General features: G+C 39.4%; 3 protein-coding genes across 3 annotated transcripts in view; 2 read left to right on the top strand and 1 right to left on the bottom strand.

Annotated features, from left to right (window-relative positions):
* The window catches only part of igf1ra (insulin-like growth factor 1a receptor), an 82825-nt gene extending 80883 nt beyond the window's left edge, over nt 1-1942 (top strand). Inside the window, exon 21 of the mRNA XM_053318585.1 lies at nt 1009-1942. Coding sequence (XP_053174560.1) covers nt 1009-1531 — 523 coding nt within the window. The 3' untranslated portion in view covers nt 1532-1942. The remainder of the gene's footprint in view (nt 1-1008) is intronic.
* Nucleotides 1943-5434: 3492 nt separating this feature from the next.
* Nucleotides 5435-8521, bottom strand: pgpep1l (pyroglutamyl-peptidase I like). Its single transcript, XM_053318584.1, has 5 exons — nt 8412-8521; nt 8246-8298; nt 8043-8159; nt 7464-7690; nt 5435-7390 (listed from the first exon to the last, which is right to left on the bottom strand). Exons 1-5 carry the CDS (start codon nt 8440-8442, stop codon nt 7216-7218), a joined length of 603 nt encoding a protein of 200 aa, XP_053174559.1. The 5' UTR covers nt 8443-8521; the 3' UTR covers nt 5435-7215.
* A 497-nt stretch (nt 8522-9018) lies between these two features.
* Nucleotides 9019-15586, top strand: synm (synemin, intermediate filament protein). Its single transcript, XM_053319915.1, has 4 exons — nt 9019-9816; nt 10923-11047; nt 13360-13373; nt 13581-15586. Exons 1-4 carry the CDS (start codon nt 9019-9021, stop codon nt 15584-15586), a joined length of 2943 nt encoding a protein of 980 aa, XP_053175890.1.
* Nucleotides 15587-15969: the final 383 nt, after the last annotated feature.

Here is a 15969-nt window from a genome sequence, read left to right as displayed (position 1 = left end):
TGCTTGTTTTCCTAGGCTGCCTGGCAACAACAAATCTCATTGCAAAACATTACATTCACACCCACTTGCACAGGGAAATGTGAAATATAATAGGTGGGCCTGTTACTGTGAATGTAACACTTGTTTTTATTGTTTTTTTTAAATTACATCTGGTTTTACTACACTGAAAAGCACAGAAGGATCTCCAAAAGGACAACAAGGAAGTGAATCAAAGCATCAGCAATGTACTGTAGTTAATTCATTTAGTAAGCTGCAGTATATTTGTCTAATTTACTGTATACTATGTAATGTCCCATCTGCTGTTTCTCTTTCAAGATCAATATAGTTAACCTATTAAAGTGGCAGGGAGCAATGTCATGTGCTTAAACCAGTGTCTGCCACCTGCTGGTGAGAAAAAGAAACAAAAAAACAACTTTATTTTTAACCAAACATGAAGTCTTCCCACTCTTAAGTTTTACAGTAAAGTGTGTGCTTTTTTTCTCAACTCTGTCTTCACACAATAATAGTTAATGTTTGTGGTAATTGTTCCTCCTGTCCATACTGGCTGTGAAGTGATCCCCTCCAACACAATCACACAGTAGGATTTGGGGGACAATATGCACAGTCCTCGTTCTGAAACTAATGAGAGAGCCAAATCATGTAATTTAGTACAAGGTTGCAGTTTTTTAGTGCTAGATTCCACCTTTGTGTTACTTGCTGTCTCCCTCAACTTTGCAAGGAAATATTGTATGGGGATGTACAAATAGGGGATTTTGTACTAAAAACTGCATGTTTGAAAGATACCTACCTGATTGGCAAACTGTGACTGCTGAAGTCTGTGCTAAAGAATACATTTTTACACAGAAAAAGACTGAGCAGTGGAGTCGGCAAGTATGGAGAGGAGGGATGATTACAGAGGAAAATTACCCTTCCAATGGTCATATGGTACACTTGTCCATCAAAAGTATTGAATTAGAATCCAAATGCAACCTGTATTTACCTTTCAAACCATTTGTACATCACTTGCAGATTTGAGCTAATGAGGATGTGCTGGCAGTACAACCCCAAGATGCGTCCGTCCTTCCTGGAGATCATCAGCAGCATCAACGATGAACTGGATCCTCCCTTCAGGGAATTGAGCTTCTTCCACAGTGAGGACAACAAGCCGCCGGACACTGAGGAGCTGGACATGGAGGTAGAAAACATGGAGAACATTCCATTGGACCCTGCATCCACCAGGCAGCCCTCTGCTGCCGTTGCCCCCTCGTCGGGGTGCACGGGAGGCACACCGCCTCCTACACAGCAGTTATCACCCATGCAAGGCCCTAGTACTCCATTGCTAGGACCTGTGTCTCCCTCTTCCCCGGGCCCGGTGGCCTCAGCCTTGGCATCTCCAGGCCAAGCCTTGGACAAGCACTCAGGACATGTGTCAGCCAACGGGCCTGTGGTGGTGCTGCAGCCCAACTTTGATGACATGCAACCCTATGCACACATGAACGGGGGCAGAAAGAACGAACGGGCGTTACCACTGCCCCAGTCGTCAGCCTGCTGATATCAGCCCCCTGTGGCCAGACCAGCCCTTCCTCCTCTTACACAGGGTAACACAAACCTCTCCTCCATCTCTTAAGGAGGGATGGGTGAGGTAAGAAATGACATTCTTCTACTGTGTGCCAGTAGATGGTCTCTCCACTCCTTTAAGGTCAAACATAAAACTCTAAAAACTAAAGAATAGCACAGAAACCTGCTAAAGCATTTGGAGTTTGATGGCTCAGACTCGACACTGGGGAACTCCTTCCTGTGCAGCCTGTATTGTGGTCTTTGTTACATAAGTCCTTCAAGAAGCAGATCAATACAGGCATTTATCCTGACTTACAGATTTAGGAAGACATTCATTTTTTTAGCATATCTGCCAGCAAATCCAACAGAAGAGCACTTTTTTTTCCTGAAGATTTCAGAGAGGATGTTGTGGATATCCAAGTGTGTATTTATACAAACACATGATTCTCTCTATAACATGGTATAACTCCATTTCTAAAAAGACTTTCCATCAAAAGACACTCTCTCCATGAGCAGGCTGGCTCATGTTATATGAGGATTTCTCAATTAAATATTTTGGACTGATATTGTTTTGTTGATATTTCTGTGGTTGTAGATCCTGTCAGGAGTGTGTCAAAATGGAAGAGGAGGGCCTATTGTGTATCTGCCAAACTATTGCCAAATCAAGCGTTTTCCTCAAATTTCATACAGGTCTGCCCTTCTTGTTTAGGCTGTGGTTCAGAGTTGGAGTAAAAGTCTGTCTGGTTAACTGCATCCTGGAGCAGCTGTGGTGTGTGTTGTAGAGTCATAACAAGACAGACTACAGTGTTTCTGTTGAGATGTGCTGCATTCACACTTGCAGTCAAATTTCTCTCAGAATATGCTGGATCTGCACTGGAGGTGGAATAAATCTAGCAAGCCTTGTGATACAAGAAATACATCATTTCCATCAGGTGTAATACATAAATGTTAGAAATATCAAAGTAGGCAGATTTGAAATGCAACACCTGACACAATATTAGAATGACTTGATGTGAGGAGGATTTCTTTGAACAACGGGATCACTTATTAAGTAGAAAAGTTAGTAGTAAAGTTTTCAAATATCTTTTAATAAAAGGTGAAACAATTAGTCAACTAAGCATTAGTTTCTTTAAAGAAAATGTAACTACTTTTCAAGCAAAACTGCCAAAATGTCACTGGCTCCAGCTTCTCAAATCTGAGGATTTACATGATGGACATGTTTGGGTGTTTGTCAAACAAAATAACCAACTTGAAGCCACTCTTTGCTATTTTCTGACAGACAATTTACAAATAACTTGTTTTGTAAAATAATAGTAAGAGTAATAGTAATATTCAGCCCTGTATTTTCATATGATATTTGAAAAGCAAGAGCTGTTTAAGGTGTTGGGCTTGCCAAACTTTCTTTAGTACGACCCAAATCTATTCAGATTTACCCGTTTGATTTTGTAATATATCTGAGCAAAGTCTGACTTAAATCTGCCAACTCTGAATCACAGTCTCAGTCTCTTTGTTTTCAAAAAAATCCAAACTTAACAAAAAAAAATCCAATCTCACTCTGCAAATCACTGAACTTCACAATCAAGGGATACAACTTTGCCTCCACTTTCATTATATTCAACCTTTATATGTCATTTATTGGGTGTGCATTTCATGTGGGAGGTGAACATCGTTGGCTGACAGCGCTGTTCAACTCAAATGGCACCAAACAGAACAGAATCTAAGACCTGAGATAGAAAATGAGAAGGCGTTGGATTGTTAAGATTTTAGTAGCCTAGAGACAATTTTGAAGACACAGCTGGTCTCTTTTAGAATAGTCATTCGTTTCTCTACATTTCAAACACATATAAAGGTCTTACAGTTGTATTTTAGACTGCAGGATCGTTTTTATACACATCATTGGTTTGTCACTTTTTTAAACCTTTTTACGGTTCAAAATGTTTGCCTCTATGTCTGTACAGAACAAAGCTGCTATTTTATTCTTTTCCTCTTTTGGATGTTACAGTATATATATAAAGAAATCCTTCAGGTTTGGTATTTTATGGTCTCCACTACAGTCCATTTCTTATATCCTCAAATTCTGTTAAAAATGAATAAAACAACAAAAATAAGATGATTTAGATATAAACTGTTTTTTTTCTGTTATCCCAGAAGGTTATCTGTAACACTACATTTTGTTCATTGCCTTTTATTTTTATGAAAAGTTTCCTTCTGTATTTGTTTTGTGGATGTCTATATTATTATTATTATTATTATTAATATTATTATTATTTGGAATGGACACCTTAGCTCGATGTGTGAGCGTGTACTTTCTGCACCCTTTTTGTACTTGTTGTCTAGCACTGCGCCTAGCATTGCCCTCTAGGTGCGACTCAATCTCAGGTCAAAGTAAAGGCTTTGCTTTCTCCACACATTCTCATGATCGTCCTCTACTTGTCTCCCCTCCTCCCCTATCATGCTTTATTGAGTCCAATAGTGCCCTCTCTCCTTCCCTCTGGCCCTTCACTGACCTCTACAGCATACTGTACCTGTTCCCCTTCTGTGCCTCCTTTTTGAAGTCAGGATTAGTTCCAGCGCTCGAGATATTTACTTTATACCAGATCTGGTATTTTAACCCATCCATTTCCTGCCTCCTCTTGAATCAGTAGGGCTAATTGGGTTGTCTTGTTTACCTTAATTATGCCAACCATCTCTCATCCATCTGAAATCAGAGTTGTTGTTTTTTTTTTTTAATGACTTCAACACTCTTAAGCGCAATACTACACCACTTCAGCTAATATTGACATGTTACTTCTTCAAAGTGAGAACAGGTCTTATTTGTTTGTCTTCATAATCACTGCTTCTGAAAACCAAATAAAGGATGGGTTAAAGTCCAGAGAAGGGAACACATTTCAATGTTATGAATAGGAAAAGGTCTTAAAAAATGGAGGCTGAATAGTGAAAAGTGTTTTGAAGGATTTCTCCTCATCTTTTTGGAAATGTTGCTTGGTGATTATTATTATTATAATTATTATTATTTTTTTCCTTTCTTTTAAGTTTTTTTTCTGTAGGAGTGTTATTTATTTATTTTTTTATTTTCCTTTTGTGATATCAGTTTAAATCACTGTATAAATGCCCCATGATTCAGTATAAAGTTGGATTTTTTGTATGTATTTTCTTTGGTGTCATGACTGGGGGACTTAAAAAGGTTTTTTTCCCTTCAAGTATATATCTACCTCACTCTTTTTAAATATATGTATGCGTATGGAAAACAAGTACATCTCACTCCTTCTCATCGGCTTGTACAGAAACCTCATCATCTGGATAAAGTCTACAGGGTTCTAGTTAAACCTCACAAAGCGGACTAGAACAGGAGATGGAATCTCTGTGTGGAGGTTCAGCCCAATGCTTTACGGCCTTGTGATTTACAAAAAGTACGTTTATACCTCTGAGGATACAAATGAAAGATCTGCATGTTATAATAGAGGCCTTCAGTACAGTATGGTCTCGTTCTCTGCAGAATCAGTTGAAATGATCTCCATATTTATGTGAGAAAAGATTACATAATTATGACAACTTAAAGTTTATGTTGACAGGATATTTGGCAGTGTTTTGTGGCTCGGAGCAGGTGCAGTTCAGTGTGAGAAATGAGAAGAGGCCGGGGCACAAATCCAACATCAGACATTCCATCTCTGCTGACTCCCAACATGCTGTCACAACCTCAAATCCTCAGCAGACAGAAACCTTCATAGTCTAATCTAAAAATGCATTTATATAGAAAACGTAACAGTCATAATGGGGAATATTTAAAAAAGGGAAAATATTTTATTGACCTCCAAAATTCATTAGAGGGGTTTTTCCCCAATCCTTTACCTTTTTTTTTTTTTTTCTTACCATTTACTTGCAGCCTGTAATACTGCAAGGTTACAGTACCACTCCTCCACTTCAACAACTTAAGTGTATTCCAAACATCCAGAAGTAATTCAAAAATACATTTTGTTATGCTAATGGTCAGTAATGTGAATGTAACATGGATATTTCTGTACTTTCTACACAAAACCTTCATAAAGATAGCATTAACTCCAACTCTTCAACTCTCAGTAAGAACTGATAAATGGACTATTTCAATGATTTGTCAGTCAATGTTGGAATCAAAGCAGCAGAAGAAACCTTGCTCTTGTCACAAGGATAATTACAAATAATCTTTTTTTTACCCCATAAACTCACTGTGGTTTATATTAATATCATCATATCTCCTGTCCACATCTACCTGCTGAATGCCACGATGTTACAGCTCTAGTGATAGCTCAATTCCGCTACCATCAGGGTGAATCTCTTTGAGATTTTCTGTCATTTTGAATCACTCGTAAGTAAGCTCTACTTACAATAATGCTGCTGGTTCAAAGAGTCGCCTCAGTGGATCTTATACTGTCATCAAAAATGTTGAGTGTAAAGTTGGAAAAAGTGATAATTTTTTACATCTTGAAGCTTCTAATAAGACCTCATTTCTACTTTTTACTCACAGAGGCTACATGGAGAGCGCTGTCTCGATGCATGGGCTCCTTGGCTGGAGATAAAAATGGAAAATTCAGCAAATAATTTGATAATTACATGTTGAAATGATTTCAAAAGCAATAAAAAAAAATGTGACTATGAACAGGCCACTGGGTAACTTCTAATGTGAAATTTGGGTGCTCAATCAAGGTTCTTCGCAAGCATTTTATCGGTGCATGATTTAAGAGGATAAAAATCCAAGTACACATCTTTTGGTTGAAAAACAAGTCAGCTGCTGAAAATCACTGACAGGCAAACAGTTAAAGTAGTTACTTAACATATCTGCATTTCTTTTTTTTCCAGTTTGAATGTATGTAATGATGCAGGCATTTATGATATATTTCAACTTTTTGAGTAGACACTACATTGACTTGTTGTGAGGTAAATTACTAGTTACCATTAAATCACAAACATGTCAGAACTACAGCATTTAAAATAAACACATGGACATATATAGAACAGGGATGTTGCCTAGATTACGGGTAGTCATTGTTAAGTGTAAACAACGCGACTAGAAAAAGATGATAGGTTTGAGTTTACAGTTTCAAACTATTTGCTTTTTTTCCCTCTTTTTTTTTTGCGTTATCAGATTTCCAGCATAAATATACAGTAAATAAACAGATTCTTCTTAGTCATTGTTATCATCTTGATACTTCAGAATGTTATTCATGCGAACGTCAGGATAAAGAGGTTCACATGAATAACTGCAATTATAGGTTTAAGGTTTATCATTATCATGCCGCTGTTTTTATGATTTGCATTCCTATACCTTCAGAAGGGGGCCTTGGTCTACTACTATTACTTTTATTAACTTCTACAAAATCTCTGTGTTCATTACCTGATTGGGGAAAGAAATCATCAAACATTCGCTACACTCTTGTCTTCTTTCAAGTTCTGTATCTGAGGCCTCAAAGTTTTTTCACACCTATAGCTGAGATGGTGTATTTTTGACATGCCATCTCCAAATGTGTATCTGAGAATTTCTTGTATTTTCTTTTTTCTGAACTTTTGAATAAATAAATGAATGAGGACTATGACTCTGCTATTTTATTTCCCTTGAGACCTGTGTGGTGTGAAAAAAGGTAATATATTAGAAGCTCTAACACACTGTGACTAGTAGCTTGAGGAATCAGTTGTCATCACCTCTTCTCAGGCTGTTTGTGAAGGGCCCTCCAGCTGGCCAAGCATGCTCTGAATGATGCTCTGCAGAAGAGGTACCAGTCTGTCAGCTGAGGCCAGGCTGCCAGATGAGGGTACATGGATGAGGGCCGCTCTCCTCTGGCCGTGATACAGTGAGCAGTAATATGCAAAATCACACAGGTACCTGAAAGGACATAGAAAGCACTTTCTCAAAGTCTTTAGAGGATCTGTCAACACACTGTAGAACAGTTGCTTACCTGCCAGCGTCTCTGGAATAAATTACATCCATCCCTGCTTGTTTGAAGGGTTTGGAGACAGCCCTCATGTTAACAACCGAGTCCAGTTTCTCCGGCCCTCCTTCCACACAGCAGTGACTCTCAGGACAGAAGCCACACACGTCTCTGTCTCTGTATCCACTGTTCTTCCCTGTTTGCTCTAATATGACGACTCTGGAACCTCTGGCGATACCAAGATGAACAGCAAACTGCAACACACACAGATACAGAAGGTAATGTGAGATATTCAGCTTCACATACCTTAATCAGAGAGTATTTGTGGGTTTCAGCACAGAGCCCTAGGTAATTGTATTTCCGAGAATTTGAGTTTTAACAACTGGTAAAGAGTTTACATTCAATTAAAAACTAACTCCACATATAGCCTATTTTATGCTCTGGTTCCATTGTTTTTAAACTAAATATGTTTAAAAGGGAAAACATTCAACAAATTAATAAATAAAGGATTTATAGATAAAGAACTATCTGGGTGAGAAACTAATAATTTCAGTATTATTTCTAAAATTATGGCTTGAATAAAAAATAAGTGTAGACCTATTTTACCTTTGGTTTAAGAGTTTGCCAAATCTCAGCGATGATCTGCTGGGTTTTGATGTAACTCACTACTACCTCCTTGATGTAAACATTAATCTGCTCTCCCAATCCGACCAACTTCAACCCCTTGAATGAAGAAATATTAGTCATTTTGAGTCTATATGGCTCATAGCAGACTTGACGACACGTTATTTATTTCAAGAAAACATTACCTGTGCTGCCTCCCAGCTTGGGTTCACTAAGAACTGCCTGAAAGGACCAAACCCTTACAGACATAAAAAACAAAAAACAACTTGACTGAAAACAAACAAACAAACGAACAAACAAACAAACCGCTGGTTTCAGAAATTGGTATTAAAGAGCAAAGTCGTGCTTTACCTGTAACGACCACAGTCTCGCTTCCATTCATGACGCAGTAAGGTTTACACCGCCAGAAAGAGAGAACAGACGCTGTTGCGCATTTCTTAGCTGGACATTAGAAAGACGACAAACCTCATTTTGGTTTCTGCAACTCGTGTTTTGTCCGCTTGGTGGCGCGATTCTCCGACGAATGAGTAAGACCGGTGGGAGACGACGCATTCAGGGGCCTCCGGTAAATTCCACCATCCAACTCAATTTCCAAGACAAATCGATGCACATTTTAAATAAGTGGACATCGCGTTCACTTCATTTTTTATTTTTTACTATTTATGACTATGCATGTACTCACTGCATTGCTTTACACTTTATTATACTTAGTGTCTTTGGACATACATTACAGAGTATTTACATATCCGACAGCACGCAAATGCATCATACCATATGCCAGGGACACGGACGCGCTTGGGACGATCCGCTAAGGCAGGACCAGGACCCGCCCTCCTCCTGCACTTGTCAAAGCGCTCTGATCACAAATTACATTACAGTTTGCCGACAGACTCACACGCAAATTACACCGGGACCTGAACCATAAAGACGGAACTCCTTCTTATTATTAGATGCCACAATGCTGCCTTTCAAGAGAACATTTGAGAGCGAAAAACACCAGCTGAAGGAGCTCAACAGCAGACTTGCCAAGTACCTATCCAGAACCAAGGAGCTGGAACAGGAAAATGAGCATCTTATAGCCGAAATAAATAAACTCAGGCATGTGAAGACGGCGGAATGGGAGCCGAAGTACAAGGCTGAGCTGCGGGATTTGAGGAGAATGGTGGGGCAGATCTCGTTTGAAAAGTCCCAGGCTGAGATGGAGAGGGAGAAGCTATGGCGAGAGTTGCAGATGGTCCAGTCTCTGTGCAGCGAGCAGACTGAGGTGTGCAGGGAAGTCAGTGGCGAACTGAAAGGCTGCGAAAGTGAGCTTCACCTCGCTCACAAGACCAACAGTGAACTCCAGCAGCGTTTATTTCAACTAGAAAAAGAGTATAACGGTTTAGAAAATGTGCACAAGCAAGAAATTGACCATTTACGACGTCAGGTGGAGTCCTGTGTGGTACCCATCATTACGCAAAGTTATCGCGGGCCTCCGACGGCCTCCTTGGAAGAGGTGGAAGAATATGCACGCGGACTGTCCGAAGGATGGATTGAAACCTTTGAAATGTACCAACAGAAGGTGGAAGAAATGGAGCAGTCGATTCAAGCGGACCAGGCCAGGCTGAGTGACCTGCAGAGGGAAAAGATGCTGTACGCCTCAGAGTTAGACAAATTACGCACAGAGGCGGAAAAACAAGGCAAGGTTCAGATGCATCTCGAAAATCAACTGATGCATATGCAGGAAAAAATCCGTGTGGACTTCAGTGAATATCAGGTGAGGAGAAATCTATTATTACTGAGGGAGAACAGATTTATATACCAAAGACCGAGTTGAAGCTAGAAGTCAGGTGATTTGTTTCAACTAACCTACAAGACATTGGAAAACGTGCAAAACTGTATGAAACAGAATAAATACCCACTTACAGCGCTGGGCCTTGGGAGAGGGGAGAGGCTGCTCCCTCGGTGTGCCACACCCACTGTCTTTAAGGCACTGATGGAGCAGTAGCAGCCGCTATAAAAATGATGAAGTTCAGTCTGGATCAGTCTGATTCTTGGAAATTAATATTAATATAAAACTATATATGATGTGTGGCATACAACAACATAAAAATGAAATAGATGTTGGACAATCAAATAATATGACATTCCTCCATAATAGTAAAGGGATGCCTATCAAGTTTGTGTTCCCATATGTGCCAAAAGCATGCATCTCTCTTCCAACACTTGACCTAGGAAAAAAAGGATTGGATAGCCTGATGGCAGCCCCCCCCACCCACCCACACACACACACACACACACACACACACACGCACGCACACACACGCACATACACACACACACTTCTTCATGGCTGCTAGATTACACCAGCCACTTAAACCAATTAGCTGTCAGACTGACAAATCCCTTTTAGTCTCCTTATGATGGAACCACAAGCAGGTCATCCACTTGCAACACTGCTCAAGTACTGTAGGATTGCTTTCAATATTGTAACAAAGACACATTTAGCACAGGTTCACATCGTTACAATTTAGAGTTGATCATGGTTGATCATTTCTTTTGGAAAAGGATCATGCACAAATCATGAAAACAGTCACTGGATTAAGCAGTGCAAATGATTAGTACAGTCTGTTAGTGGCATCAGATATGATTTTAAAAAGAATGTTCAGCCAGATGACTATCTTTCTTTTTCTATTAGACTGAAACAAAAGTAAGTGGTGGAGACACTGAAGGCTGCAGTAAAATAAAATGTTTAACAACGAAGCTGAATGATTATAGTATTTTTTTTGTTTAATTGCAAGAACAAACAAAAAATAATTGAGACACAGACTTGTGAAATTACACTGTGTGCAAAGTGTTAATTTACTGTCTTTTCCCCCCCAGATGATTATTGATCAGCTGGAGCATGAGAGGAACATAATGGCTGACACTATGGCACAAAAGATGCGAGAACATCAGCATCTTCTTCAGGTCAAAATGGATTTGAGCATGGAGGTGGCTTCCTACAGGTGATCATATTTATTCTATCAGTTTTCCAGTCTAAAAAATGTTTTAATCATGCCTAATAAAAAGACAACAGTTCTACATGCCTTGTAAAAGCAGTTTTTATTTAATTCATTTTGGGAAATTTAGCCTTTCACTAGACTGTCGACCCTAGAGAGATGACAAGAAATGAGGGATAGACTGGCCACACAGCAGTTTATGGTCTAAGAATTGGTTCTGGTGTCTGGTTCAAGAAGTATGTCCTCCTCAAACTGTCTTCAATGAACAAAATGGTGCTGAGCTCAGTAATGAAAAATGGGATTATGTTTTTTTATTATAATGATGAAAATACATTTTGAAATATGTGACAAGAAAACAGCTTTTTGTCTGGTTAAAAGGCTGCAGTAATAGCTATCTTTTCAGTGATATTACAATGTGCTTGTTCAAGCAAACCCTGACTCCCTACATTTACTCTTGGTTTGATTAGTGATAGTGATTAATGCTAGAGATTAGAGATGTACTGATATCAATATCAAATATCAGACCAATGATAACTCACATAGCTGGATCGGGTGTCGGTGACAATAGGACGATCTTATGTTGGATATATTATATGAAAATAAATAATAATTCAGTAAATTTGTATCTATGTATTTTACAAAGTTAGAAAGACCAATGTTTAAGTCAAGCCTGATGTTGCCATACATGAAAGAAAGATCCCGGTCTCCTCCACACAGTAAGACATACAGTTTATTAGTTATACACTGGTATCGGATTGTTACTTGGTATGAGCAGATACCCAGGGCCCAAGTATCAGGACTGGAAAAGTTAAATCGGTGTATCCCTAGGGGAGCTCAGCTGCTTGCTTCCCTTCCTTGTTTGCCACAAAGTGCTTTCATCTCAACTCTCCCCCTTCAGTTCAGTTCTCTAGAAATAAGTTGCTCATTTACTGTCTTATAAATATAGAATATAAACCCAGTAGGGTTCTGAGATCTACTGACTCAGGTCAGATAGTGGAGCCCAGAGTTCAAACTAAACATGGTGAAGCAGCTTTTAGCTGTTATGCTGCACACAACTGGAACAAACTACCAGCAGAACTGAAATCAACATGTTTAAATCCAGTTTAAAAACACTTCTCTTCTCCTGTGCTTATGATTGAGCTCTTTTAAAGCACTTTACAATTTAATCTTTCATTTGCACTCTATGTCCTTTTAATGATTTTAAAGTAAATCAAATGATAATTTGATGCTACAACCTTATATTTAATGCTCTATTCTGCCTATTTCTCTGCACTTTGTTTTTATATTTATTTTTTATTTTTTTATATTTTTTATTACTATTAGTGGGGTGGGGGGGGGGGGGGGGGCTTAATTGTATGTTTTAATGTTTGGGTTTTATTTTTATTTCTCAAATTACATGTTTTTTGTTTACAATTCATACTGTTAAATGCTTGTTTTATGTAAAGCACATTGAGTTGCGTATGAAATGTGCAATATAAATAAAGCTGCTTTGCCTTATAAAAACAAAACAGATTTTAATAGGTTTCTTCAAACTTTCTCTGTGGTTTATTTTAACTGTACAGGAAGTGCAACAAATTATGTCTGGCATTTCATATCCTGTTTTAGCTTGGCATGCCTAGTGGTCATGCTCCTAGCACAGCTAGATCATATGTGCTCACATAGTAACAGACTATTTTTATTGAAAGGCAAAGTCATTTACAAAGATGTTAATAAACATATTCTTTAACTTCATATTCTTAAGTTTATATGGAGTTGTTAGGCACATCTGGTTCAATTTGAATTATTGGAATAGACAGAATACTTTCTCAGAGACGTGGCAGTGGCATGTGTTTTTGTATGTGTCACGAGTCAGCTTTTGCTTTGGGATTCCTACGGAAGTATGGACAGCCCCACAATGTAGCTGTTATTTTTAGGTCAGTCTTTTTGAAAGCACTCTCCGGAGAGGTTGTTTCTTTTTGAGGGAATTTGGTTTGCTGTTGTTTGTTTTGTTCAGTCATAGTCAAGAAAAGGTGAGGCATTTCAGCAAATTACTACAAGGTGTTTATTAGATGACAGTGGCTTGTTATGTTCATGATGGTTATTACCCTATATGGCCAGGTTCTGGGTTCATACCGTCTTGTAAGCCTGATGCGTTTAGTTTGAGAGGGTTGAGATGGCAGAGCTGAATGATGTACAACGTCTTGTCAGGTATTTGTCTTCGATCATTTTTTATATACATGGGAAAGTAATTATTGTGGAATGGGAAAATAAACAAACAATTTTCTATGACTTATTTGCCCTTGTATTCAAGTATTTTGTCTTTTGTTTTGTTTGTTCAGGGCTCTCCTGGAAGGTGAGAGAGTAGGCCTGCCAGATGCTCACAGGAGGGTGAATCAACAACAGAGAGAAAGAATAATAGGTACTGTATTGAAATTTGTTCTTGTTACATGTTGATCAAAATAGTACGATGTAAGAAAAGTTTGAAATTATTTGTCTGAGGGTTTAATCAAACATATATAAGTTTAAATTGGAAATGTGGCTCTTTCATGCTCTGCCTCAGATATCAAGATGCCTTCCCAAACCTACACTCCAAGACCACTCACCTCAATCAGACAACACATGGATATCAGATACACACACCCAGTTTCAAACCAGAGGAGATCTCCTGTGCCTCACTCCGGGTCCATTAGTCCTTCGAGGGTCATCCCCATTTCAGTCACAGCCCGAGCTCAACATCAGAGTCCCGCATCCAGAAGGGACATGATCTCATTCACCAAAGCCAGGGCTGCTGCTTCTGCCCCTGCTCCCACTGCTACCAAAGATAAACAAATTGGTCAAAATGCACAGAAAAAAACAGAGGAGAAATATGTTAAAATCACACAGGCCTCTCAAGTAGAGAATAAAATCAGTTCCGTCAAGTCCTCTAGTGCTGATACCACATCAGTGAGAGTGGTGTCACCACCAATGATGAGCCTGAGCATGAAAACTGAGACAGAGAACAAAAAGAAAGTGCCAGATGAAAAAGAGAAAGGTGATGTTTGTGATGGTGCGTTCAAAGCTAAATGGGAAACACCATCTATGACAGGCCCAAGTGAGAAAAAGGTATTAGACTCAGTGTCTGTTGAGGAGATCATTGAGAAAGTGATAAAACCGGCTGGTTTGGAAGCTAAAGTTTGCTCCTCTGGAGAATCAAAGGTAATCTATCATCTGGAGAAAACTGAGCAGGAGGATGGCACAATTAAGACACAGATTGTGCTGGAGTCCAAGGTGGAAGAGGACCTGGATATCTCGGAGGATTCTGCCCTGGATGAACTACTGGGCCAAGGGGTGAAGAAGGTGTCACTGGAAGACATCAAGGACACAGCAACAGGAAGCATGATCAAAAGCCTGCTGAGTGGCCTACAGGCAGGTGAGAACCTGACAAATAAGTCTGTCAACGTGGAAATTATTGAGGAGCCAGTGGAGTCTTTCAGTGATGAGGAGCATGAGGTTGAGCAGAAGTCCAGATCTAGTTCAACATATTTCCAAATTGAGGAGCTAGAAAATGTCCCTCAAGTCCAGAGTGATGATGCTATTAAAACCTTAATGAAAGAGACAGTCCATTCCCAGGGTGGATCTGTTCAAGTTCAAGAGATCTCTAGGGAGAGTGAATCTCCATATTTCTCCCATGACCAAGAGCCTGATGAATACTTTGTCTCCACACCAGATGACAACCTTTCTGAACCTGAGGATAGTGGTGGTATCACCTCATATGGCCATTATGGTGTTGTGGATGACCTGTCAGATGAGAGGTATTATCAAGATGAAAGTCTTCCACCAAAGAGAGTGATTGTTGAGGAAAGTGACGAATACAAGTTCATGTCAGGTGATCACTCCTTTGTCAAGGAGAGTATTCCAGAGTGCATCATTGAAGAAGAGATTCGTGTTTCCCCAATAGTGCAGGAGTCAATGCTTGAGGTCCTGAGAGGGGACACTATGGAGCCTAAAGATCAGCTGAAGGGAGCTTTAGAGAAGTTACAAGGCTCAGTGTCAGGTCCACTGAGAGAGGAGTTGGCTTTCTTCACAAAAGTGAGTGGTGAAAATCCACAGAATGTGGCTGTCGATGTCAAAAAAGTGCAACAGTCGAGTGACAATGGAACCATGACTATTGTGGCAGAGCTGAATGTCTCTCAAACACTAGAGGAATCTGGGCTTTTAGACACAGGAGATGATCTATCTGAAGAGCAGATCATGGCAGCTCTAAAGTCTTCTAATGTTGAGAAAGCCTTCCAAGGTGGGGCCGGAGGAGGGTACAGCCTCAGAGTTTCCAAAGAAGAGGATGCTGCATATGGAGAAGAGTTTGAAAGCTTCACTAACAAAGAAGAGTCTGCATTTGAAATAAGCGAGAAACATATCAAACTAGGGCCATCAGAGAAGTCCTTCACCTTTCCGATGGATGTGCATGGCAGTCATGCTGAGGCTGCCTTAGAGCAGGAGCAGCAGTCTAAATTCTTGGAGACCCCAGTGAAGAGTTCTCATGAGAAAAGAGTTGCCACAGTTATCCTTGAAAGCCCAACCGATGATTAAGAAAGTTTTCAGTGAAAAATGTTTTCAAACTCAATATTTGCCAATGTATCACTTCAGTGCACACATAGAGCTTGTTCTGATGCAACAGTCACATGGCATTAATGCTGGTTGCATATACATAATTTTGTTGCGCTCTTAACTTACACCTACTGTACAGTATGTCACCCAATATTTTGTGTTCATAACTGCTCTTAATTAAAACTAAATTCAATTAATCAAGTAAGCATAGTAGATTGTTACATATTTTGTGGTAATTGAGGCGGTGCTACATAGTCAAAGATACACAATGCCAACTAATAAGGGCTAGCTTGAGTTAGAATTGTAATATCTAGCCTACATTGTTTTTCTATTGGTAGAGTATACAGATGGAGTGTACTGCTGGT

The sequence above is a fragment of the Scomber japonicus genome, chromosome 5, assembly GCF_027409825.1.
Source record: "Scomber japonicus isolate fScoJap1 chromosome 5, fScoJap1.pri, whole genome shotgun sequence".
Classification (NCBI taxonomy): Eukaryota; Metazoa; Chordata; class Actinopteri; order Scombriformes; family Scombridae; genus Scomber; species Scomber japonicus.
Note: the sequence above shows the minus strand (reverse complement) of the source record. Positions and strands in the feature narration are given on the sequence as shown.

Bases quoted from the DNA above. Each gene is read 5' to 3' on its own strand.
- pgpep1l (XM_053318584.1), bottom strand. From the start codon at position 8,442: ATGAATGGAAGCGAGACTGTGGTCGTTACAG. The intron at 7,691-8,042 runs GTAAAATAGGTC...TGTGTGTTGCAG, and splicing joins GGCAAACTCTTAAACCAAAG to TTTGCTGTTCATCTTGGTAT. The intron at 7,391-7,463 runs GTAAGCAACTGT...ATGTCCTTTCAG, and splicing joins TATTCCAGAGACGCTGGCAG to GTACCTGTGTGATTTTGCAT.
- synm (XM_053319915.1), top strand. From the start codon at position 9,019: ATGCTGCCTTTCAAGAGAACATTTGAGAGCGAAAAACACCAGCTGAAG. The intron at 9,817-10,922 runs GTGAGGAGAAAT...TTTCCCCCCCAG, and splicing joins TGGACTTCAGTGAATATCAG to ATGATTATTGATCAGCTGGA.